The 25,788-nt window shown below is 52.6% G+C and overlaps 1 protein-coding gene across 1 annotated transcript in view; it reads left to right on the plus strand.

The window, feature by feature from the left end:
- Positions 1-25,040, plus strand: part of LOC137309797 (netrin-G1-like) — a 53,445-nt gene extending 28,405 nt beyond the window's left edge. Inside the window, exons 2-7 of the mRNA XM_067977830.1 lie at positions 5,575-6,218; positions 11,629-11,801; positions 15,028-15,054; positions 21,057-21,224; positions 23,334-23,468; positions 24,811-25,040. Coding sequence (XP_067833931.1) covers positions 5,575-6,218; positions 11,629-11,801; positions 15,028-15,054; positions 21,057-21,224; positions 23,334-23,468; positions 24,811-25,040 — 1,377 coding nt within the window. The remainder of the gene's footprint in view (positions 1-5,574; positions 6,219-11,628; positions 11,802-15,027; positions 15,055-21,056; positions 21,225-23,333; positions 23,469-24,810) is intronic.
- The last annotated feature ends 748 nt before the right edge of the window (positions 25,041-25,788 follow it).

Consider the following 25,788-nt stretch of genomic DNA (forward strand, 5'->3'; position numbering starts at 1 on the left):
GGAGTGACCGCAATCTGCGGGATTGTACTTTATGGAGCCACTAACTCCTGTACTTAATAATACCCTAATTAACATAATTAACCAGGGGACTGAACCGTGCAAATAGCGAGAGGTTTAGTTAGTGATAATGACAGGCTGTTACTCACACAACACATTGTAAATCCAAGATAGAAACACTTAAAGCCCTGAAATATATGTCAAGTGGTGAGTGGATTTGGAGAAGTAACAATGATTCATAAGATGCTCCGTTTACACTCCAGTGTGGCAGGAGCAGTTCCTGTAATATATGATCCGTGTATTGAAATATCTTCCCTTCCCACGTTGATGCAGCTGCACAGAGCAGGAGCCTGTTGTTTCTCTCCCTCCCTGGGCTGTGTGGTGATCTTTAATTACTGTTTCAACAACAACTACTTGCATTTATATAGCGCCTTTAACGTAGTAAAACGTCCCAAGGTGCTTCACAGGAGCGTAATCGGACAAAATTTAACACCGAGTCACACAAGGAGATATTAGCACAGGTGACCAAAAGCTTGGTCAAAGAGGCAGGTTTTAAGGAGCGTCATAAAGGAGGAGAGAGAGGTGGAGAGGGGGAGAGGTTTAGCGAGGGAATTCCAGAGCTCAGGGCCGAGGCAGCTGAAGGCACGGCCGCCAATGGTGGGGTGATGAAAATCGGGGATGCACAAGAGGCCAGAATTGGAGGAGTGCAGAGATCTCGGAGGGTTGTAGGACTGGAGGAGGTTACAGAGATAGGGAGGGGCGAGGTCATGGAGGGATTTGAACACGAGGATAAGAATTTTAAAATCGAGGCATTGCTGGACTGGGAGCCAATGTAGGTCAGTGAGCACAGGGGTGATGGGTGAACGGGCGAGTTAGGATACGGGAGGCAGAGTTTTGGATGAGCTGAAGTTTACGGAGGGTGGACGGTGGGAGGCCGGGCAGGAGAGTATTGGAATAGTCGAGCCTGGAGGTGAGAAAGGCATGGATGGGTGCAGTGGAACAGTAAACAAGAAACCTGGTCCAGAAATGTGAGAATCAGAGAGAGCTCGAGCGAGTGGTGGAGAGAGGCAGTCGCTCAGTCTCTCTCTTCACTCCCGCTGTGGTTTCACACTGAACTCCCACCACTGATTGCCCCTCGAGTTTCCTCACCGTTTACACACTGTCATTCCATAGAATGGTGAGTTGTAGCACTGGGACAAGGGGCTGTTAATTATGTACCGAGGACACGGCAATTCAGGAGCACTTAACATCTGGACAGTGTGATTATTCATTCATACTTTTGACAGCTTTAGGATTCTGTTACTAATGGACACTCGTTTCATTCTAAATAGAGACATTAAAATAATCGATTCCAATATCCAGCTTTAGTCAGTGCCTTTAGAAAGATGCTGTGAGAATTGTAGATTCATTAATAGGAACATAAGTACATAAGAAATAGGAGCAGGAGTAGGCCATTCGGCCCCTCGAGCCTGCTCCGCCATTCAACAAGATCATGGCTGATCTTCTACCTCAATGCCATTTTCCTGCACCATCCCCATATCCCTTGATGCCTTTAATATCTAGAAATCTATCGATCTCTGTTTTGAATGTACTCAATGATTGAAGCCTCTTTGCATCCTCCTCACAACTCACATTCCCACCTAGTTTTGTGTCATCAGCAAACTTGGAAATGTTGCATTTGGTCCCTGCGTCCGAATCATTGATAGAGATTGTGAATAGCTGGGGCCCAAGCACTGATCCCTGTGGTACCCCACTAGTCACAGTCTGCCAACCTGAAAAAGACCCGTTTATTCCTACTCTCTGTTTTCTGTCTGTTAACCAATTCTCAATCCATGCCAGTATATTACCCCCAATTCCATGTGCTCTAACTTTGTTCACCAACCTCCTGTGTGGGACCTTATCGAAAGCCTTCTGAAAATCCAAATACACCACATCCACTGGTTCCCCCTTATCTATTCTACTAGTTACATCCTCAAAGAACTCCAGTAGGTTTGTCAAATATGATTTCCCTTTCGGCCTTTCATAAATCCACGTTGACTCTGCCAAATCCTATTATTATTTTCTCAGTGTCCTGTTATCACATCCTTTATAATAGATTCTAGCATTTTCCCTACGACTGTTGTCAGGCTAACAGGTCTGTAGTTCCCTGTTTTCTCTCTCCCTCCTTTCTTAAATAGTGGGGTTACATTTGCCACCCTCCAATCTGCAGGAACCATTCCAGAATCTATCGAATTTTGGAAGATGACAACCAATGCATCCACTATCTCTGTCGCCACCTCTTTCAAAACCCTGGGATGGAGATCATCAGGTCCTTGGGATTTATCGACTTTCAGTCCCATTAATTTCTCTAATACTATTTTTTTACGAATACTAATTTCTTTCAGTTCCTCATTCTCACCAGACCCTTGGATCTCTCGTATTTCTGGGAGGTTTTTTGTGTCTTCTTCCATGAAGAGACACAAAGTATTTGTTTAATTTCTCTGCCATTTCCTTTTTCCCCATTATAAATTCTCCCCTCTCTGTGTGTAGGGGACCCACATTTGCCTTCACCAGTCTTTTCCTTTCCACATACCTATAGAAGCTTTTACAGTCCGTTCGTATGTTTCTCGCTAGTTTACTCTCATATTCTATTTTCCCTCTTTATCAATTTCTTGGTCCTCCTTTGCTGAATTCTAAAATGCTCCCAATCCTCAGGCTTACTGCTTTTTCTGGTGTCTTTCTCTGCCTCTTCCTTTGATTTAATACTATCTTTAATTTCTCTTGTTAATCTCTATTATCCAGCTTTAGTCAGTGCCTTTAGAAAGATGCTGTGAGAATTGTAGATTCATTAATCTCGATTCTCTCTGTATACGGCCCCCTCTCCATCTTTATCACACATTAGTTTTATTGATTGCTGCAACAGCCACTTTCTGAAGATTGCGGTCCAACAGGCGAGCTGTGTGATCATTTGGAAAAGGATGTTGGTCTGATTCTGTTTTGCCGATGTTGGGGAGAGTATCAGTGTGTCCCATCCACAGGATGCACTGCAGCAACTCGGCCAAAGCTTCTTCGACAGCACCTCCCAAACCCACCACCTCCCCCACCGAGAAGGACAAGGGCAGCAGGTGCATGGGAACACCGTCACCTCCAAGTTCCCCTCGAGTCACACACCATCCCGACTTATAATCAGAGAATCGTAGAATCATACAGCACTGAAGGAGGCCATTCAGCCCATCATGCCTGTGCCTGCTCTTTGAAAGAGCTATCCAATTAGTCCCACTCCCCCGCTCTTTCCCCATAGCCCTGCAAATTTTTCCTTTTCAAGTATTAATCCAATTCCCTTTTGAAAGTTATTATTGAATCTGCTTCCACCGCCCTTTCAGGCAGCGCATTCCAGATCATGACAACTCGCTGCGAAAAAAATTCTCCACATCTCTCCTCTGGTTTTTTGGCCAATTACCTTAAATCTGTGTCCTCTGGTTACCGACCCTCCTGCCACTGGAAACAGTTTCTCCTTATTTACTCTGTCAAAACCCTTCATAATTTTGAACACCTCTATTAAATCTCCCCTCAACCTTCTCTACTCTGAGGAGAACAATCCCAGCTTCTCCAGTCTCTCCACATAACTGAAGTCCCTCATCCCTGGTCCCATTCTGGTAAATCTCCTCTGCACCCTCTCCGGGGCCTCGTCTGTCCTTCACCCGACTGTCGGAATCATCAGAGAATCTGGGAACATTGTGATGGGAGAATACGACCCACATAAAAGCTGATGTGTGACCTCTGATTGTCTACGGGCCGTCGACTCATTCCCGAAACGCACCTTGTGTGAAATATGTGGAGCTGCCGCTGTCTCTGTCGCTGCTTCACTGCGGAAGGACCCTGACCTGAAGTGAGCCCGAGGGAGCCCTGCCATCTCCGACTGCTTCCTCGCAAACCAGCCGCAGATAAAGCATCATTAGGACCACAGGCTGGGCTGTGGTCTGACACCCAGAGCCCAGGATTATGGCCTGATCGGAAATAAGGGATTGTTTTAACAACGGACTGTAAAAAGACAACTGCCCCTCGATCATTCCGCCCGGAAAACTCTCCTCCTTTCTCTCTCTCTCTCTCTCCTTTTGGGCAATAAATACCGGCCTCGCCAGCGACGCCCACATCCCGAGAATTAATAAACACAAATGATTCTTTCAGAACAACATTCCTGAGAAATTGGCTGATGATAAATTCTGTGATCCAGATATTCCTAATTCTGATACAACAAACTGCACAGTGACAGGGAATCACCCCCGGTGACAGGGAATCACTCCCAGTGACAGGGAATCACCTCCAGTGATGGGGAATCACCTCCAGTGACGGGGGATCACTCACGGTGACGGGGAATCACCTCCAGTGACGGGGGATCACCCCCGGTGATGGGGAATCACCCCCAGTGACGGGGAATCACCCCCAGTGACGGGGGATCACTCACGGTGACGGGGAATCACCCCCAGTGACGGGGAATCACCCCCAGTGACGGGGAATCACCCCCAGTGACGGGGGATCACTCACGGTGACGGGGAATCACCTCCCGGTGACGGGGGATCACCCCCGGCGACAGGGAATCTCCCCCGGCGACGGGGAATCACCCCCAGTGAGGATAAGGTGGGATCTTACAGTTGTGTTTCCAATTCCTGTGCAGTTTTACAATTCAGGTCTCAAAATATTTTAGTGGTGTGAAGCTATTTTTCGTTAGACAGAGCGAGAATCATTCCTCAACACTACAGCGATATAATTAACCAGCTGTCTAACCGTCCAGCACAGAGTGCAGTGAGATGGAGCGCATACAGTTTAATCAAAACTTATCCCTGAGAAAATTAGAGTGGATGGATATTCCTGGATTTCAAGACAGTGTCGAGGGAGCTTTACTCTGTATCTTATCCGTGCTGGACCTGACCTGGGAGTGTTTGATGGGACAGTGTGGAGGGAGCTTTACTCTGTATCTAACCCGTGCTGTACCTGCCCTGGGAGTGTTTGATGGGACAGTGTAGATGGGGCCTAACTTTGTATCTAACCCGTGCTGTACCTGCCCTGGGAGTGTTTGATGGGACAGTGTGGAGGGAGCTTTACTCTGTATCTAACCCGTGCTGTACCTGCCCTGGGAGTGTTTGATGGGACAGTGTAGATGGGGCCTAACTTTGTATCTAACCCGTGTTGTACCTGCCCTGGGAGTGTTTGATGGGACAGTGCAGAGGGAGCTTTACTCTGTATCTAACCCTGTACCTGCCCTGGGAGTGTTTGATGGGACAGTGTAGAGGGAGCTTTACTCTGTATCTCACCCGTGCTGTACCTGCCCTGGGAGTGTTTGATGGGACAGTGTAGAGGGAGCTTTACTCTGTATCTAACCCTGTACCTGCCCTGGGAGTGTTTGATGGGACAGTGTAGAGGGAGCTTTACTCTGTATCTAACCCTGTACCTGCCCTGGGAGTGTTTGATGGGACAGTGTAGAGGGAGCTTTACTCTGTATCTAACCCGTGCTGTACCTGCCCTGGGAGTGTTTGATGGGACAGTGTAGATGGGGCCTAACTCTGTATCTAACCCGTGTTGCTCTGTGCCCATTTCCAGGAGAACCCCTACATGTGCAACAACGAGTGTGATGCTCGCACGCCCGAGCTCGCACACCCCCCCGAGCTGATGCTGGATCACGAGGGCAGGATCCCAAACACCTTTTGGCAAAGCGTCTCCTGGAGGAGTTTCCCCGAGCCCCTCCTGGTCAATATCACCCTGTCCTGGGGCAAGACCATCGAGCTGACCGAGGATATCGTCATCACCTTCGAGTCGGGCCGGCCGGAGCAGATGGTCCTGGAGAAATCTCTGGACCACGGCCGGACGTGGCAGCCCTACCAGTTCTACGCTGCCGACTGCCTCAACTCCTTCGGGATGGAGCGGAGAACGGTCCGGGATCTGAGCCCAGCCTCGGTGCTGGACATCATCTGCACGGAGGAGGACTCCAGGGGCTACGTGTGGAAGGTGGACAAGACGGTCCGCTTCGAGATCAGGGAGCGGTTCGCCCTGTTCGGGGGGCCCCTTCTCCGCAACATGGCCTCGCTCTACGGCCAGCTGGACACCACCAAGGACCTGAGGGACTTCTTCACCCTGACCGACCTGCGGGTCAGGCTGCTCCGGCCGGCCACCGGGGCCACCAGCGTCGACCAGCTCAACCTCTCCAAATACTTCTACGCCATCTCCAACGTGGAGATTCACGGACGGTGAGAGCTCCTCGTCACCTCTGCTCAGGGTCACTGATCCCACACTTCACATCCAGGGGGCGCTGTATCAGGGCAAACATCTGGGGTACGGTCTATCAGGGCAAACATCTGGGGGACGGTCTATCAGGGCCAACATCTGGGGTACGGTCTATCAGTGCAAACATCTGGGGGACGGTCTATCAGGGCAAACATCTGGGGGACGGTCTATCAGGGCCAACATCTGGGGGACAGTCCATCAGGGCAAACATCTGGGGGATGGTCCATCAGGGCAAACATCTAGGATATACAATCAATTGACATCTGGAGGGCATTCTATCAGGGCTAACATCTGGAGGGAATACTATCATCAATAAGAACAACAACTTGCATTTATATAGCCCCTTTAACGTAGTAAATCATCCCAAGGCGCTTCACAGGAGCGATTATCAAACAAAATTTGACACTGAGCCACATCTGGAAATATAGGGACAGGTGAGCAAAAGCTCGGTCAAAGAGGGAGGTTTTAAGGAGCGTCTTAAAGAAGGAGAGAGAGGTGGAGAGGTCGCGAGGTTTCGGGAGGGATTTCCAGACCTTCGGGCCTAGACAGCTGAAGGCACGGCTGCCATTGGTGGAGCGATTAAAATTGGGGATGCGTAAGAGGCCAGAATTGAAGAGATCTCGGAGGGTTGTCGGGCTGGAGGAGGTTACAGAGATAGGGAGGGGCGAGGCCATGGAGGGATTTGAAAACAAGGATGAGAATTTTAAAATCGAGGCGTTGCCAATGTCGGTCAGTGAGCACGGGGGTGATGGGAGAACGGGACTTGGTGCGAGTTAGGATACGGGCAGCAGAGTTAGCCTCAGACTGTGGCCGGGGAGAGGGATGGAGTCGGTGTCTGGGGAACGGAGTTTGAGGCGGGGACTGAAGACAATGGCTTCGGTCTTCCCAGTATTTAATTGGAGGAAATTTGTGCTCCTCCAGTACTGGCTGTTGGAAAAGCAGCGTGACAAATCAGAGAGAGTGGAGGGGTCGAGAGAGGTGGGGGTGAGGTAGAGCTGGGTGTCGTCAGTGTACATGTGGAACCTGACGTTGTGTTTTCAGATGATGTCACCGGGGGGCAGCCTGTAGATGAGAAATTCTACACTCAGCATCTGGGAGACTCACTCGAGCTTTTAGTCCAGGAGAATCTTCAGACACTAATTCGAGAACAGGAACAGGAAAATGTTTACGCTGAGGTTAATTTGCCTCCAAGGAACTGTCTGGGTTTCTGCTTAGTTCAGCAAAAAGTGCCGAGAACAGCAAATGTGCTGAATGTGTGAGGACCAATCTGCAGATTTTGAAGCTTCACCTTCCCAGTGAGTTAAACGGCGGCCCGATGCTGTTAGCACAGAATCCCCGAGACCAGCGATCTCACGCTTTACAACACAGAAACCCTCACAACACACTGGGCCTTTCCACATCGTATTTACTAAAGGGAAATCTTCATCACACTCACTGTTAATGTCAGCGATGCGATTGTGTCCTTTGGAACATTAAAAAATATATTTCACAAGGAGGTGATCCCAGACCGACCTTCCCCAGAAACTGTAAACTCCCATCACAGCGACTAAACCCTCTTCAATGTGATAATGACCAAAGAATCTGTTTTATGATGTTGGTTGGTGGATAAACATTGGTCAGGACACCGGGGAGAACTCCCCCGCTCTTCTTTGAAATAATGGCTGTGGGATAAGAACATAAGAACATAACATAAGAAATAGGAGCAGGAGTAGGCCAATCGGCCCCTCGAGCCTGCTCCGCCATTTAATAAGATCATGGCTGATCTGATCCTAACCTCAAATCTAAATTCATGTCCAATTTCCTGCCCGCTCCCCGTAACCCCTAATTCCCTTTACTTCTAGGAAACTGTCTATTTCTGTTTTAAATTTATTTAATGATGTAGCTTCCACAGCTTCCTGGGGCAGCAAATTCCACAGACCTACCACCCTCTGAGTGAAGAAGTTTCTCCTCATCTCAGTTTTGAAAGAGCAGCCCCTTATTCTAAGATTATGCCCCCTAGTTCTAGTTTCACCCATCCTTGGGAACATCCTCACCGCATCCACCCGATCAAGCCCCTTCACAATCTTATATGTTTCAATAAGATCGCCTCTCATTCTTCTGAACTCCAATGAGTAGAGTCCCAATCTACTCAACCTCTCCTCATATGTCCGCCCCCTCATCCCCGGGATTAACCAAGTGAACCTTCTTTGTACTGCCTCGAGAGCAAGTATGTCTTTTCTTAAGTATGGACACCAAAACTGTATGCAGTATTCCAGGTGCGGTCTCACCAATACCTTATATAACTGCAGCAATACCTCCCTGTTTTTATATTCTATCCCCCTAGCAATAAAAGTCAACATTCCGTTGGCCTTCTTGATCACCTGCTGCACCTGCATACTAACTTTTTGATTTTCTTGCACTAGGACCCCCAGATCCCTTTGTACTGCAGTACTTTCCAGTCTCTTGCCATCAAGAAAATAACTTGCTCTCTGGTTTTTCCTGCCAAAGTGCATAACCTCACATTTTCCAATATTGTATTGCATCTGCCAAATCTCCGCCCACTCACCCAGCCTGTCTATATCCCCCTGCAGGTTTTTAATGTTCTCCTCACTCTCTACTTTCCCTCCCATCTTTGTATCATCTGCAAATTTTGATATGTTGCACTCGGTCCCCTCCTCCAAATCATTAATATAGATTGTAAAGAGTTGGGGACCCAGCACCGACCCCTGCGGAACACCACTGGCTACTGGTTGCCAGTCCGAGAATGTACCATTTATCCCAACTCTCTGCTTCCTGTTAGATAACCAATCCTCCACCCATGCCAGAATATTACCCCCAATCCAGTAATTCTTTATCTTGAGCAATAATCTTTTATGTGGCACCTTGTCGAATGCCTTCTGGAAGTCTAAATACACTACGTCCACTGGTTCCCCTTTATCCACCCTGTACATTATGTCCTCAAAGAACTCAAGCAGATTTGTCAGACATGACTTCCCCTTCGTAAAGCCATGCTGACTTTGTCCTATTAAATTATGTTTGTCCAAATGTTCTGCTACTGTCTCCTTAATAATAGACTCCAAAATTTTACCCACCACAGATGTTAGGCTAACTGGTCTATAATTTCCAGCCTTCTGTCTACTACCCTTTTTAAATAAGGGTGTTACATTAGCAGTTTTCCAATCTGCCGGGACCTTTGCCGAGTCCAGAGAATTTTGGAAAATTATTACCAAAGCATCCACAATCCCCACTGCCACTTCCCTCAAGACCCGAGGATCTTTTACCCCCACCTCGGTTTAACATCTCTTCCAAAAGACAGCATCTCCGACAGTGCAGCACTCCCTCAGTACTGACCATCTGACAGTGCAGCACTCCCTCAGTACTGACCCTCCGACAGTGCAGCACTCCCTCAGTACTGACCCTCCGACAGTGCAGCACTCCCTCAGTACTGTCCCTCCGACGGTGCAGCACTCCCTCAGTACTGACCATCCGACAGTGCAGCACTCCCTCAGTAATGACCATCCGACAGTGCAGCACTCCCTCAGTAATGACCCTCCGACAGTGCAGCACTCCCTCAGTAATGACCATCCGACAGTGCAGCACTCCCTCAGTACTGACCCTCCGACAGTGCAGCACTCCCTCAGTACTGACCCTCCGACAGTGGAGCACTCCCTCAATACTGACCCTCCGACAGTGCAGCACTCCCTCAGTACTGACCCTCCGACAGTGCAGCACTCCCTCAGTAATGACCATCCGACAGTGCAGCACTCCCTCAGTACTGACCCTCCGACAGTGCAGCACTCCCTCAGTACTGACCCTCCGACAGTGCAGCACTCCCTCAGTACTGACCCTCCGACAGTGCAGCGCTCCCTCAGTACTGACCCTCCGACAGTGCAGCGCTCCCTTAGTACTGACCCTCCGACAGTGCAGCACTCCCTCAGTACTGACCCTCCGACAGTGCAGCACTCCCTCAGTACTGACCCTCCGACAGTGCAGCACTCCCTCAGTAATGACCATCCGACAGTGCAGCACTCCCTCAGTACTGACCCTCCGACAGTGCAGCACTCCCTCAGTACTGACCCTCCGACAGTGCAGCACTCCCTCAGTACTGACCATCCGACAGTGCAGCACTCCCTCAGTACTGACCCTCCGACAGTGCAGCACTCCCTCAGTAATGACCATCCGACAGTGCAGCACTCCCTCAGTAATGACCATCCGACAGTGCAGCGCTCCCTCAGTAATGACCATCCGACAGTGCAGCACTCCCTCAGTACTGACCCTCCGACAGTGCAGCCCTCCCTCAGTACTGACCATCCGACAGTGCAGCACTCCCTCAGTACTGACCCTCCGACAGTGCAGCACTCCCTCAGTACTGACCCTCCGACAGTGCAGCACTCCCTCAGTACTGACCCTCCGACATTGCAGCACTCCCTCAGTACTGACCCTCCCAACAGTGCAGCACTCCCTCAGTACTGACCCTCCGACAGTGCAGCACTCCCTCAGTAATGACCATCCGACAGTGCAGCACTCCCTCAGTAATGACCCTCCGACAGTGCAGCACTCCCTCAGTAATGACCATCCGACAGTGCAGCGCTCCCTCAGTACTGACCCTCCGACAGTGCAGCGCTCCCTCAGTACTGACCCTCCGACAGTGCAGCATTCCCATAATACTGACACCGGGGAGTGCCGGCCTGGATTATTTGCTCAAGTCTCTGGAGCGGGGCTTGAACTTATGACCTTCTGACTCAGAGGCGAGATCTCAATATCACATTGCTGTTTGTGGGATCTTGCTGTGCGTAAATTGGCTGCTGTGTTTCCCACATAACAACAGTGACTACACTTCAAATTTACTTCATTGGCTGTAAAGCACTTTGGGACGTCCTGAGGTGGTGAAAGGCACTGGAGAACTGGGAGTTCTTTCTCTTTTTTGGGTTGACCCATGTTCCTGGTCTCTGCTGCTCCAGTCAGTGGGAATTGCCCCGTGCTGGGAATTGCCCCGTGCTGGGAATTGCCCCGTGCTGGGAATTGTCCAGTGCTGGAAACAGTCCTATGCTGGGAACTGCCCCGTGCTGGGAATCGTTCTGTGCTGGGAATCGCTGTGCACTGGGTTTGTCGTCCTGTGCAGTTCGGGCCTGAGATCTTGTCACTGGGTCCAGTTTGGGGAAAGGGGAGACTGTGTGAGGGGATCATAGGCTGCCCATGTTCTGCAGGAAGGGGTTTGCATCAGTTTAAAATTCTGCAATGACCTTTAACTGGGATCCAGGACCTTCCTGTGATGGAGACACCAGGAACCTAAGCTGGTAAAGGGAGAGCTGAGCCCCGGAGCAGAGAGTCCGGTGTGTAACGGAGCTGCTCGGGGTCATTTTAAACCAGCTTGTCCCCTTGTTTTTTTGCCAGGTGTAAGTGCAATCTTCACGCCAACAACTGTGTCCTGGAGAAGGGGAAGCTGAGTTGCGAGTGTGAGCACAACACGACGGGGCCGGACTGCGGGAGATGCAAGAAAGGCTTTCAAGGCCGGCCGTGGAGAGCCGGCTCGTACCTCCCGATCCCCAAAGGGACGGCCAATATCTGTGAGTAACGAGGGCTTCTCCGGCCCTGCCTGATACCGGCGGCACCTTGGGTTTCGGTTCAGATTTCATTCTAATTCCAACTCACGGCAATGCACCGATTCCAAAATAGAAGCAAATGGATGTTTGTGAATGAATTAATGTGTAAACAGAGACTCAGAGCGGGAGATTGGACAGAGACAGAGAACAGGAATAAGGACTGACTCCAGGGGGAGGGAACCACGAGGGGGAGGGGAAGGGGGTCAGGAGGGGAGAGAAGGGGTTCAGGAGGGGAGAGAAGGGGTTCAGGAGGGGGGGAGGAGGGGTTCAGGAGGGAGGAGAAGAGGTTCAGGAGGGAGGAGAAGAGGTTCAGGAGGGAGGAGAAGAGGTTCAGGAGGGGGGAAAGGGGTTCAGGAGGGGGGAGAAGAGGTTCAGGAGGGAGGAGAAGAGGTTCAGGAGGGAGGAGAAGAGGTTCAGGAGGGGGGAAAGGGGTTCAGGAGGGGGGAGAAGAGGTTCAGGAGGGAGGAGAAGAGGTTCAGGAGGGGGGAGATAGTCGGTCCCCAGGGTGTGAATTTCCCCCCCGGCCCCTTTCTCTGTCGATCCCCGATTCCAGGAGCCGGTTGAACGGAGGCGGCGATGGCGGCCCCATCGAGAGCCCAGGCCACACTGCACTCTGGGAGATTGAGTCCCATGACCCCGTGACCCCGGGGGCTATTTGACCCCGTGACTCTGGGAGCCGTGTGACTCTGGGGGCCGTGTGACCCCGTGACCCCGGGGGCCGTGTGACCCCGTGACCCCAGGGGCCGTGTGTTGGCCGCTGATTCTCGGTATCCGGGGGGGAGGGGCGGAGCATCAATTCCTCAAGGTGGGGCTCAGTCTGTGATTGTGACTCCTGGATTGAACCGACAACCCCTCCCCCCAAACCCCCTCCCCAACCAACAACCCCTCCCCCCCAAACCCCCTCCACCCCAAACCCCCTCCCCAAACCGACAACCCCTCCCCCCCAAACCCCCTCCCCAACCGACAACCCCTCCCCCCCCAAACCCCCTCCCCAACCGACAACCCCTCCCCCACAAACCCCCTCCCCAACCGACAACCCCTCCCCCCCAAACCCCCTCCCCAACCGACAACCCCTCCCCCCAAACCCCCTCCCCAACCGACAACCCCTCCCCCCCCAAACCCGTCCCCAACCGACAACCCCTCCCCCCAAAACCCCCTCCCCAACCGACAACCCCTCCCCACAAACCCCCTCCCCAACCGACAACCCCTCCCCCTAAACACCCTCTCCAACCGACAACCCCTCCCCCCAAACCCCCTCCCCAACCGACAACCCCTCCCCCCAAAACCCCCTCCCCAACCGACAACCCCTCCCCCCAAACCCCCTCCCCAACCGACAACCCCTCCCCCCAAACCCCCTCCCCAACCGACAACCCCTCCCCCCAAAACCCCCTCCCCAACCGACAACCCCTCCCCCCCAATCACCCTCCCCAACCGACAACCCCTCCCCCCCAAACCCCCTCCCTAACCGACAACCCCTCCCCCCCCAAACCCCCTCCTCAACCGACAACCCCTCCCCACCAAACCCCCTCCCCAACCGACAACCCCTCCCCCCCAAACCCCCTCCCCAACCGACAACCCCTCCCCCCCAAACCCCCTCCCTAACCGACAACCCCTCCCCCCCAAACTCCCTCCCCAACCGACAACCCCTCCCCCCTAAACCCCCTCCCTAAACGAAAACGCCTCCCCCCAAACCCCCTCCCCAACCGACAACCCCTCCCCCCCAAACCCCCTCCCCAACCGACAACCCCTCCCCCCCAAACCCCCTCCCCAACCGACAACCCCTCCCCCCAAACCCCCTCCCCACCCGACAACCCCTCCCCCCCCAAACCCCCTCCCCAACCGACAACCCCTCCCCCCCAAACCCCCTCCCCAACCGACAACCCCTCCCCCCAAACCCCCTCCCCACCCGACAACCCCTCCCCCCCCAAACCCCTCCCCAACCGACAACCCCTCCCCCCAAAACCCCCTCCCCAACCGACAACCCCTCCCCACAAACACCCTCTCCAACCGACAACCCCTCCCCCAAACCCCCTCCCCAACCGACAACCCCTCCCCCCAAAACCCCCTCCCCAACCGACAACCCCTCCCCCTAAACACCCTCTCCAACCGACAACCCCTCCCCCCAAACCCCCTCCCCAACCGACAACCCCTCCCCCCAAACCCCCTCCCCAACCGACAACCCCTCCCCCCAAAACCCCCTCCCCAACCGACAACCCCTCCCCCCCAAACCCCCTCCCCAACCGACAACCCCTCCCCCCCAATCACCCTCCCCAACCGACAACCCCTCCCCCCCAAACCCCCTCCCCAACCGACAACCCCTCCCCCCCCAAACCCCCTCCTCAACCGACAACCCCTCCCCCCAAACCCCCTCCCTAACCGAAAACCCCTCCCCCCACAAACCCCCTCCTCAACCGACAACCCCTCCCCACCAAACTCCCTCCACAACCGACAACCCCTCCCCCCCAAACCCCCTCCCTAACCGACAACCCCTCCCCACAAACCCCCTCCCCAACCGACAACCCCTCCCCCATAAACCCCCTCCCCAACCGACAACCCCTCCCCCCCAAACCCCCTCCCTAACCGACAACCCCTCCCCCCCAAACTCCCTCCCCAACCGACAACCCCTCCCCCTCAAACCCCTCCCCCTCAAACCCCCTCCCCAACCGACAACCCCTCCCCCCGCAAACCCCCTGCCCAACCGACAACCCCACCCCCCAAACCCCTCCCCAACCGACAACCCCACCCCCAAACCCCCTCCCCAACCGACAACCCCTCCCCCCAAAACCCCTTCCCCAACCGACAACCCCTCCCCACAAACCCCCTCTCCAACCGACAACCCCACCCCCCAAACCCATCCCCAACCGACAACCCCACCCCCAAACCCCCTCCCCAACCGACAACCCCACCCCCAAACCCCCTCCCCAACCGACAACCCCTCCCCACAAACCCCCTCTCCAACCAACAACCCCTCCCCCCCAAACCCCTCCCCAACCGACAACCCCTCCCCACAAACCCCCTCTCCAACCAACAACCCCTCCCCCCCAAACCCACTCCCCAACCGACAACCCCTCCCCCCCCAAACCCCCTCCCCCCAAACCCCTTCCCCCCAAACCCCCTCCCCAACCGACAACCCCTCCCCCCCAAACACCTGAACTCAGGCCCTGATTTTTGTTTCCGTTTCCCTCTCCAGGCCTCCCGAACACCGTCGCCAGTGACCGTAAGTAGGACCTACGCTCTCTCGCCAGTGACCGTAAGTAGGACCTACGCTCTCTGACCTGTGACCTGCTGACCCAGAGCCCATTTCTGTATCTGGAGCGAACCTTCCCCTCGACCCCCATCGTGTCTCACTGACCGTGGAACAGGTGTAGGTGTGAACAGGGAGTGAGTGTGGAACAGGTGTAGGTGTGAACAGGGAGTGAGTGTGGAACAGGTGTAGGTGTGAACAGGGACTGAGTGTGGAACAGGTGTCGGTCGGAACAGGGACTGAGTGTGGAACAGGTGTCGGTGTGAACAGGGACTGAGTGTGGAACAGGTGTAGGTGTGAACAGGGACTGAGTGTGGAACAGGTGTCGGTGTGAACAGGGACTGAGTGTGGAACAGGTGTAGGTGTGAACAGGGAGTGAGTGTGGAACAGGTGTAGGTGTGAACAGGGACTGAGTGTGGAACAGGTGTAGGTGTGAACAGGGACTGAGTGCGGAACAGGTGTAGGTGTGAACAGGGACTGAGTGTGGAACAGGTGTAGGTGTGAACAGGGACTGAGTGCGGAACAGGTGTAGGTGTGAACAGGGACTGAGTGTGGAACAGGTGTAGGTGTGATCAGGGAGTGAGTGTGGAACAGGTGTAGGTGTGAACAGGGACTGAGTGTATTTGTGGAAAGCTGTCTGGTTCCTGATACCGAGATCAATCGGGACCTGTTGGAATCCCGTTCTCCCAGATACAGAAATGGGAACTGGACGAGTGTCTCTCGGCCTCAATCTCTTCACCTTCGTTTCCCGTATTTTGCATGAACTCGTTCCCGTTTATTTAACCCTTCGCATGCTGTCCATGTCATTCCAAACCATCGGCTATATTGAGCACCCAAATCAGCACCCATACTGACCGGGGACAGAGTGTCCATAACTCCCCGTACTGACCGGGAGCAGAGTGTCCATAACTCCCCATACTGACCGGGAGCAGAGTGTCCATAACTCCCCGTACTGACCGGGAGCAGAGTGTCCATTACTCCCCGTACTGACCGGGAGCAGAGTGTCCATTACTCCCCGTACTGACCGGGAGCAGAGTGTCCATAACTCCCCGTACTGACCGGGAGCAGAATGTCCATAACTCCCCGTACTGACCGGGAGCAGAGTGTCCATAACTCCCCGTACTGACCGGGAGCAGAGTGTCCATAACTCCCCGTACTGACCGGGACAGAGTGTCCATAACTCCCCGTACTGACCGGGACAGAGTGTCCATAACTCCCCGTACTGACCGGGACAGAGTGTCCATAACTCCCCGTACTGACCGGGACAGAGTGTCCATAACTCCCCGTACTGACCCCGGGACAGAGTGTCCATAACTCCCCGTACTGACCCCGGGACAGAGTGTCCATAACTCCCTGTATTGACCGGGGACAGAGTGTCCATAACTCCCCGTACTGACCGGGAGCAGAGTGTCCATAACTCCCCGTACTGACCGGGACAGAGTGTCCGTATCACAGTCCGATACTGGACAGGAACATGTGCGATGCTGGGACTGGGACTGGGACTGGGACTGGGACACCCTGGAGTTCTATGAAACGTTACACTTTGGACCCAAACCTGCCCCTTTCCTGCCCAGGTACAGCCAGAACCAACATGAAAAAACAGACCATCAAAACCTTCATCACTGGCACAAACTTAACTAAAGATAAACTCGTTCGAATGTCTTCAATGATTATCTATTTTGTCCTTAATGACTGAAGGTGGTTGTTACTGGATTCAGTCTCGCTGAATAATAACAGGGAGACTCAGTCAGATACTGGATTACACAGTTTGTCTTTCAAACACTCAACCTACTCGAATTACTGAAATCCCATAATAACAGCCTGTCACCGGCCTCCCCCCATTAAATCATCGGCTCCACAGACCAGATTCCAGCTAATTAGCGTTCGCTCGGCTTCGAGCTCCAACTCGGGCAGTGATTCGACCCGGAGAAGCGATTGATTGAACCGACATTGGCTCCCCGTCCAGCAACGCCTCGCAATTAAAATTCTCATCCTCACCTTCAAATCCCTCCCTGGCCTCGCCCCTCCCTACCTCTGTAACCTCCTCCAGCCCCTCGCCCCTCCCTATCTCTGTAACCCCCTCCAGCCCCACACCCTCCCCATCTCTGTAACCTCCTCCAGCCCCTCGCCCCTCCCTATCTCTGTAACCTCCTCCAGCCCCTCGCCCCTCCCTATCTCTGTAACCCCCTCCAGCCCCTCGCCCCTCCCTATCTCTGTAACCTCCTCCAGCCCCACACCCCCCCTATCTCTGTAACCTCCTCCAGCCCCACACCCCCCCCCAATCTCTGTAACCTCCTCCAGCCCCTCGCCCCTCCCTATCTCTGTAACCTCCTCCAGCCCTACACCCCTCCCTATCTCTGTAACCCCCTCCAGCCCTACACCCCTCCCTATCTCTGTAACCACCTCCAGCCCCACACCCCTCCCGATCTCTGTAACCTCCTCCAGCCCCTCACACCCCTCCCTATCTCCGTCACCCCCTCCAGCCCCTCACACCCCTCCCTATCTTTGTAACCTCCTCCAGCCCTACAACCCTCCCTAATCTGTAACCCCCTCCAGCCCTACACCCCTCCCTATCTTTGTAACCTCCTCCAGCCCTACACCCCTCCCTATCTCTGTAACCTCCTCCAGCTCTACAACCCTCCGAGATCTCTGCGCTCCTCCAATTCTGGCCTCTTGTCCATCCCCGATTTCCTTCGCTCCACCATTGGCGGCCGTGCCTTCAGCTGCCGAGGCCCTGAGCTCTGGAATTCCCTCCCTAAACCTCTCCACCTCTCCCCCTCTCTCTCCTCCTTTAAAATGTTCCTTAAAACCCACCTCTTTGATGAAACTTTTGGTCACCTGTCCCAATATCTCCTCATGTGGCTCGGTGTTAAATTCTGTTTGATAATCGCTCCTGTGAAGGGCCTTGGGATGTTTTACTACGTTAAAGGCGCTATATAAATGCAGGTTGTTGTTATTATCTGTGGGCGAGGGTCAGAAACTGTGACCATTTGTTCAGATTGAATAAAATCATCAGCAAAAAATATATTTTCAACTGAGCAACTTGACCCTTGCAAGAAGGAGTTTGTTTTTATTGAAGTTTGTGAGACTCAGTTCGGAGACACAGTCAGTCGTGGGGATGGGAGCAGGAAGTTACAAAGGGACATAGACAGACTGAGTGAGTGGGCAAAACTGAGGCAGATGGAGTTCAACGTGGACAAGATATATTGGCCCTGGAGGGGGTTCAGCGCAGATTCACCAGAATGATACCGGGGCTAAAAGGGTTAAATTATGAGGTCAGGTTACATAAACCAGGCCTGTATTCCCTCGAGTTTAGAAGATTGAGGAGTGATCTGATCGAGGTGTTGAAAATGATTAAATGATTTGATAGGGTGGATAGAGAGAAACTATTTCCTCTGGTGGGAGAGTCCAGAACAAGGGGGAATAATCTTCAAATTAGAGCTCGGCCGTTCAGGGGTGATGTCAGGAAACATTTCTTCACACAAAGGGGAGTGGAAATCTGGAACTCTCTCCCCCAAAAGGCTGTGGATGCTGGGGGTCAATTGGAGCTTTCAAGACTGAGATCGATAGATTTTTGTTGGGTGAGGGTATCGAGGGATACGGAGCAAAGGCGGGTAAATGGAGTTGAGGTACAGATCAGCCATCATCTTATATGAACAGCAGAACAGGCTCGAGGGGTTAAAAGGCCTCCTCCTGTTCCTGTGTAACAGGCTCGAAGGGCTGAATGGCCTCCTCCTGTTCCTGTGTAACAGGCTCGAGGGGCTGAATGGCCTCCTCCTGTTCCAATATCCTGTGGATAGTGAGGTTTCACTGCTGACATCATCTTTAAAAAAATCTATCAGCTGAAAAGTTACTTCTGGCAGGAAATCATTACAAACATCTGTCTGACCCCAGCAGATTGAAATCATTACAAACATCTGTCTGACCCCAGCAGATTGAAATCATTACAAACATCTGTCTGACCCCAGCAGATTGAAATCATTACAAACATCTCTCTGACCCCAGCAGATTGAAATCATTGCAAACATCTGTTGAACACAGCAGATTGAAATCATTACAAACATCTGTCTGACCCCAGCAGATTGAGATCATTACAAACATCTGTTGAACACAGCAGATTGAAATCATTACAAACATCTGTCTGACCCCAGCAGATTGAAATCATTACAAACATCTGTTGAACACAGCAGATTGAAATCATTACAAACATCTGTCTGACCCCAGCAGATTGAAATCATTGCAACATCTGTCTGACCCCAGCAGATTGAAATCTGTGACGATTTTCAGAAATATTTGTTGGGTTTTGATGGAAGTGTCTGGTTGCTTGTCTCTCGGACCCACTTACTGTTCCGTGCAGTCTCGAGTCGATGTGTTTGTGCGCACAGTACAGATGTTCTGTTCAGACCGCGCGTTGTTCTCCATCTGGGATTAATCTTTGCTGATTTCTCCTGATGCAGCTCATCCAAAGCAAGGTCCGACACGGCCAAGTATCTCATCACTAGAGGTCACTAACACAAAGCAAGGTCAGACACGGCCAAGTATCTCATCACTAGAGGTCACTGACACAAAGCAAGGTCAGACACGGCCAAGTATCTCATCACTAGAGGTTACTAACACAAAGCAAGGTCAGACATGGCCAAGTATCTCATCACTGGGGGTCACTAACACAAAGCAAGGTCAGACACGGCCAAGTATCTCATCACTAGAGGTTACTAACACAAAGCAAGGTCAGACATGGCCAAGTATCTCATCACTAGGGGTCACTAACACAAAGCAAGGTCAGACACGGCCAAGTATCTCATCACTAGAGGTCACTAACACAAAGCAAGGTCAGACACAGCCAAGTATCTCATCACTAGAGGTTACTAACACAAAGCAAGGTCAGACATGGCCAAGTATCTCATCACTAGGGGTCACTAACACAAAGCAAGGTCAGACACGGCCAAGTATCTCATCACTAGAGGTTACTAACACAAAGCAAGGTCAGACACGGCTAAGTATCTCATCACTAGAGGTTACTAACACAAAGCAAGGTCAGACATGGCCAAGTATCTCATCACTGGGGGTCACTAACACAAAGCAAGGTCAGACACGGCCAAGTATCTCATCACTAGAGGTTACTGACACAAAGCAAGGTCAGACATGGCCAAGTATCTCATCACTAGGGGTCACTAACACAAAGCAAAGTCAGACACGGCCAAGTATCTCATCACTGGAGGTGATAGTCAGTGTTGTAATGTAGGAAACGTGGCAGCCAATTTACGTACAGCAAGATCCCACAAACAGCAATGAAATAAATGACAAGATAATCTGTTTTTTGAGGTTGGTTTAGGCATAAATTTTAGCCAAGGACACCGGAGAGAATTCCCTTCTCTTCAAAATAGTGCCATGGGATCTTTTCCATCTGCCTGAGAGGGCAGACAGGGCCTCGGTTTAACGTCTCATCAGGAAGACGGCACCTCCGACAGTGCAGCACTCCCTCAGTACTGACCCTCCGACAGTGCAGCACTCCCTCAGTACTGACCCTCCGACAGTGCAGCACTCCCTCAGTACTGACCCTCCGACAGTGCAGCACTCCCTGAGTACTGCTCTGGAGTGTCAGCCTGGATTTTCTGCTCAAGTCTCTGGAGTGGGACTTGAACCCACGTCCTCCTAACTCAGAGGTGAGAGTGCGACCCTCTGAGTCACAGTTGATAAGCCCCTAACTTGGAAGCCCTGTATAAAACCCACCACCGGACTCTATAAACCCTGGAACGTTCCCATCCATCGCCATCTGCCTGATTCAATGTGACCGTATCGAGCCAGGAGTCTGATGTTCTCCCCTCACTGCTAAAAGTCTCAGTGTCTCCCCTCCCTCCCATTCCAGACATTTCCTCTCCACCTCTCATTCCTGCAGCATGTGACCCACTCACAGTTTGCGACCCGTCTACGTCCTGTCTACGTCCCGTCTACACTTTCTGTCTTCTCCTTGCAAGACTGTGAATGTTTCGGCCACTCGAACCGGTGCAGTTACATCGAGCTGCTCACCACCACCATTTGCGTGAGCTGTAAGCACAACACGAGAGGCCGACACTGCCAGTTGTGCCGACTGGGCTATCACCGAAACCCGTCAGCAGAGCTGGACCATCACAACGTTTGCCTAGGTCAGTTCCTGTTACAATCTCCGCTCTCGCCTCCTTCCTTCACCCTTCAGATTTCAGCCCAAAACAAGATAAAGAAACAAAAAGGAACCTTCGATAGGGCTGAGCAAAAGGAATCAGCTCCCCTTTCCCCAGAGATCAGACCCGGTCCGACCTTTCCCCAGAGATCAGACCCGGTCCGACCTTTCCCCAGAGATCAGACCCGGTCCGACCTTTCCCCAGAGATCAGACCCGGTCCGACCTTTCCCCGGAGATCAGACCCGGTCCGACCTTTCCCCGGAGATCAGACCCGGTCCGACCTTTCCCCGGAGATCAGACCCGGTCCGACCTTTCCCCAGAGATCAGACCCGGTCCGACCTTTCCCCGGAGATCAGACCCGGTCCGACCTTTCCCCAGAGATCAGACCCGGTCCGACCTTTCCCCCGAGATCAGACCCGGTCCGACCTTTCCCCAGAGATCAGACCCGGTCCGACCTTTCCCCGGAGATCAGACCCGGTCGGACCTTTCCCCGGAGATCAGACCCGGTCCGACCTTTCCCCAGAGATCAGACCCGGTCCGACCTTTCCCCGGGGATCAGACCCGGTCCGACCTTTCCCCGGGGATCAGACCCGGTCCGACCTTTCCCCAGAGATCAGACCCGGTCCGACCTTTCCCCAGAGATCAGACCCGGTCCGACCTTTCCCCGGGGATCAGACCCGGTCCGACCTTTCCCCAGAGATCAGACCCGGTCCGACCTTTCCCCGGAGATCAGACCCGGTCCGACCTTTCCCCGGAGATCAGACCCGGTCCGACCTTTCCCCAGAGATCAGACCCGGTCCGACCTTTCCCCGGAGATCAGACCCGGTCCGACCTTTCCCCGGAGATCAGACCCGGTCCGACCTTTCCCCGGAGATCAGACCCGGTCCGACCTTTCCCCAGAGATCAGACCCGGTCCGACCTTTCCCCGGAGATCAGACCCAGTCCGACCTTTCCCCAGAGATCAGACCCGGTCCGACCTTTCCCTAGCGATGAGGCCTGGCCCTGAGGTAAATTGAAAGCCCTGTGTTGTGACGATATAATCATTGCTTCCCTGTCTCCATTGTTTTTCTGGAATTTGTATGTTGTTTGTACTCTCAGCAAACGAACATCCTTCATCGTAGCAGCATCACTCGCCTCTGCTCAATGTTACCCTCCCCCCATTGTCCAACATCAATGTTCTCTCTCCATTTCCTCATCTCCTTCCCATTCTCCACACATAGAATTACAGAGAATGGACAGCACAGAAACAGGCCATTCGGCCCAACTGGTCTGTGCTGGTGTTTATGCTCCACACGAGCCTCCTCCCTCCCTACTTCATCTCACCCTATCAGCATATCCTTCTATTCCTTTCTCCCTCATGTGTTTATCCAGCTTCCCCTTGATGCTATTCGCCTCAACTACTCCATGTGGGAGCGAGTTCCACATTCTCACCACTCTCTGGGTCAAGAAGTTTCTCCTGAATTCCTTATTGGATTTATTAATGACAGTCTTATATTTACAGCCGCTACTTTTGGTCTCCCCCACAAGTGGAAACATCTTCTCTCCGTCTATCTTATCAAACCCTTTCATAATTTTGAAGACCTCAATCAGGTCACCCCTCAGTCTTCTCTTTTCTTGAGAAAAGAGCCCCAGCCTGTTCAATCTTTCCTGATATTTATAACCTCTCAGTTCTGGTATCACCCTGATGAATTTTTGCACCCTCTCCAGTGTCTCTCTATCCTTTTTATAATATGGAGACCAGAACTGTGCACAGTTCTCCAAGTGTGGTCTAACCAAGGTTCTGTACAAGTTTAACATAACCTCTCTGATTGTGAATTCTATCCCTCTAATAATGAACCCCGGAGCTTGGTTTGCTTTTTATGGTCTTGTTAACCTGCGTTAATTCTGTGCAGTCGCCCCAAGGAGTGGAACACGGGCCGTGTCCAATCAGTGTGTGGACGATTGACGCTGTTTGTAAACTGTTGGAGACTTGTTTCCCCCCAGAGTCGGCTCGTCCCCTGTCCTGGGCCCGAGTCATTTGTGTCCCTGAGGTTGTGTGGATGGATTTTATTGGGAACAGCCATGTGCAGTGTGTGTGTTGTCTTGTTTCTGCAGACTGTCAGTGTCACCCCTATGGCTCACTCCATGATCGCTGTAATGAGACGGGATATTGTGACTGTAAGGAGGGGACAGCAGGGCCCAAGTGTGACAAGTGCCTGCCCGGATATTACTGGCACAGGGGCTGCCGAGGTAAGTAACCGTTCCAGCACCTGACCCTCCCTCACTCCGCCTGGCTCCTGTGTGTCAGGGTCAGCAGTGGATCCGATAGCAGAGATACCAGGGGGGGAAACACAAAGGCTTTTAGACAAGGAACCCTCCTGGGTTCCCCCATCACCCTGAGAAACAATTAGTGGCACAGCTCCTCGCAAAGGGAGGGACTGGAGTTCAGTGAGGAGCATTTCATAGAATCAGACAGCACACAAGGAGGCCATTCAGCCCATCAAGGCAGTGCTGGCTCTTTGAAAGAGCGATCCTATTAGTCTCACTCCCCCAGCTCTTTCCCCATAGTCCTGCAAATTTTTCCCCTTCAAGTATTTATTCAATTCCCTTTTGAAAGTTATTATTGAATCTGCTTCCAGATCAGAACAACTCACTGTGTAAAAACATTCTCCTCATCTCCCCTCTGGTTATTTTGCCAATTACCTTAAATCTGTGTCCTCTGGTTATTGACCCTCCTGCCAGTGGAAACAGTTTCTCCTTATTTACTCTATTAAAACCCCTCATAATTTTTAACCCCTCCATTAAATCTCCCCTTAACCTTCTCTGTTCTGAGGAGAACAATCCCAGCTTCTCCAGTCTCTCCACATAACTGAAGTCCCTCATCTCTGGTACCATTCTGGTAAATCTCCTCTGCACCCTCTCCAAGGCCTTGACATCCTTCCTAAAGTGCGGTGCCCAGAATTGAACACAATAATTTGACACAGAATTTAACCCTCAGTCTCTCCTTCAGTATTTAATCATCAATTTAGTCCCATTCACCCATCACCCCTGTGCTCGCTGACCTACATTGGCTCCCAGTCCAGCAACGCCTCAATTTTAAGATTCACATCCTCACATTCAAATCCCTCCGTTGCCTCGCCCCTCCCGATCTCTGTAACCTCCTTCAGCCCTACACCCCTCCGAGATCTCTGCGCTCCCCCAATTCTGGCCTCTTGCACTTCCCCCATTTCCTTCACCCCACCATTGGCGGCCGTGCCTTCAGCTGTCTGGACCCGAAACTCTGGAATTCCCCCCAAACCTCTCCGCCTCTCCCCCTCTCTCTCCTCCTTTAAGACGCTCCTTAAAATCTACCTCTTTGACCAAGCTTTTGGTCTCCTGTCCTAATGTCTCCTTATGTGGTTCAGTGTTAATTTTGGTCTGATTTACGCTCCTGTGAAGCACCTTGGGCCGTTTTACTACGTTAAAGGCGCTATATAAATGCAAGTAGTTGTTGGTGTAAAAGTGAAACACTGGGAGCGGCGACAGTTCAAACAATCTCTGAGGTCAGGAGATTTTCAGTGACCTGACGTTTCTTTTCTCTGACCTCTTGCAGCCGGCGTGTGCGATAACTTGCTGACGCGGTGTCAGAACGGAGGAGTGTGCGAGGACAATGGGAGGTGTCGCTGTCCCGCTCCCTACACCGGGCTCCTGTGTGAGAAAGGCCAGTGTGGGAAGGAAGCAGGAGGGTGTGTCTCCCAATCCCCCCGGGACCCCACCTTACACCGGGTGCTGCTGTCACTCACTGCGCTGCTAACCACCGCTAACGGACGCCCGGCGCTCTGACCCGCTTCCAGCGCCACAGACGCTCACGGGAAGGTGCAAAGAGCGGAGGAGAATCCAGCGTTTACTGCGTCCCTGTTAAACACGGTCCCCGCCCTCCGGCCCGGGAAAGGCAAACTGTAACCCAGGCCTGAGCCCACCCACCCACCCACCGAGCCCGACTGTATCTCCGAGCCCTGAAGGAATGGGCAGTCAGTGGGGACTGTACTTTCAGACCCCCCGCCGGAGGGAGGGAGGGAGGGAGGCAGCTGCTAATATTCATTCTCCAATCACCAGCCTGGCCTCGGATGGCCAGCTTTGGGAAAGAAGAAAGAAAGAAAGACTTGCATTTATATAGCGCCTTTCACCACCTCAGGACGTCCCAAAGAGCTTTACAGACAATGAAGTACTTTTGAAGTGTCGTCACTGTTGGAATGTAGGAAACACGGCAGAAAATTTGTGGAGCTCAGAGGAGGCCGTTCCCCGCTCTGGTGCAGCCCTCGCTCGCTCGCCCCTCACTCACTCACTCCCTCCCTTCCTCACTCTCCCTCACACGCTCATTCACTCCTCAATCCCTCCCTCCACTCACTACATTCATTCACTCCATCACTCCACTCATGCTCACTCATCAATCACTTGCCCCTCACTCACTCCCTCCATCCCTCACTCACTCCTCACTCAATCCTCACTCCCAACACTCAGTCACACTCACTCATTCACTCCCTCACTCACTCCTTCCCATTCCCTCCCTCACTCCTTCCATTCCTCATTC

The sequence above is a fragment of the Heptranchias perlo genome, unplaced genomic scaffold, assembly GCF_035084215.1.
Source record: "Heptranchias perlo isolate sHepPer1 unplaced genomic scaffold, sHepPer1.hap1 HAP1_SCAFFOLD_180, whole genome shotgun sequence".
In the NCBI taxonomy this organism is placed as follows: domain Eukaryota; kingdom Metazoa; phylum Chordata; class Chondrichthyes; order Hexanchiformes; family Hexanchidae; genus Heptranchias; species Heptranchias perlo.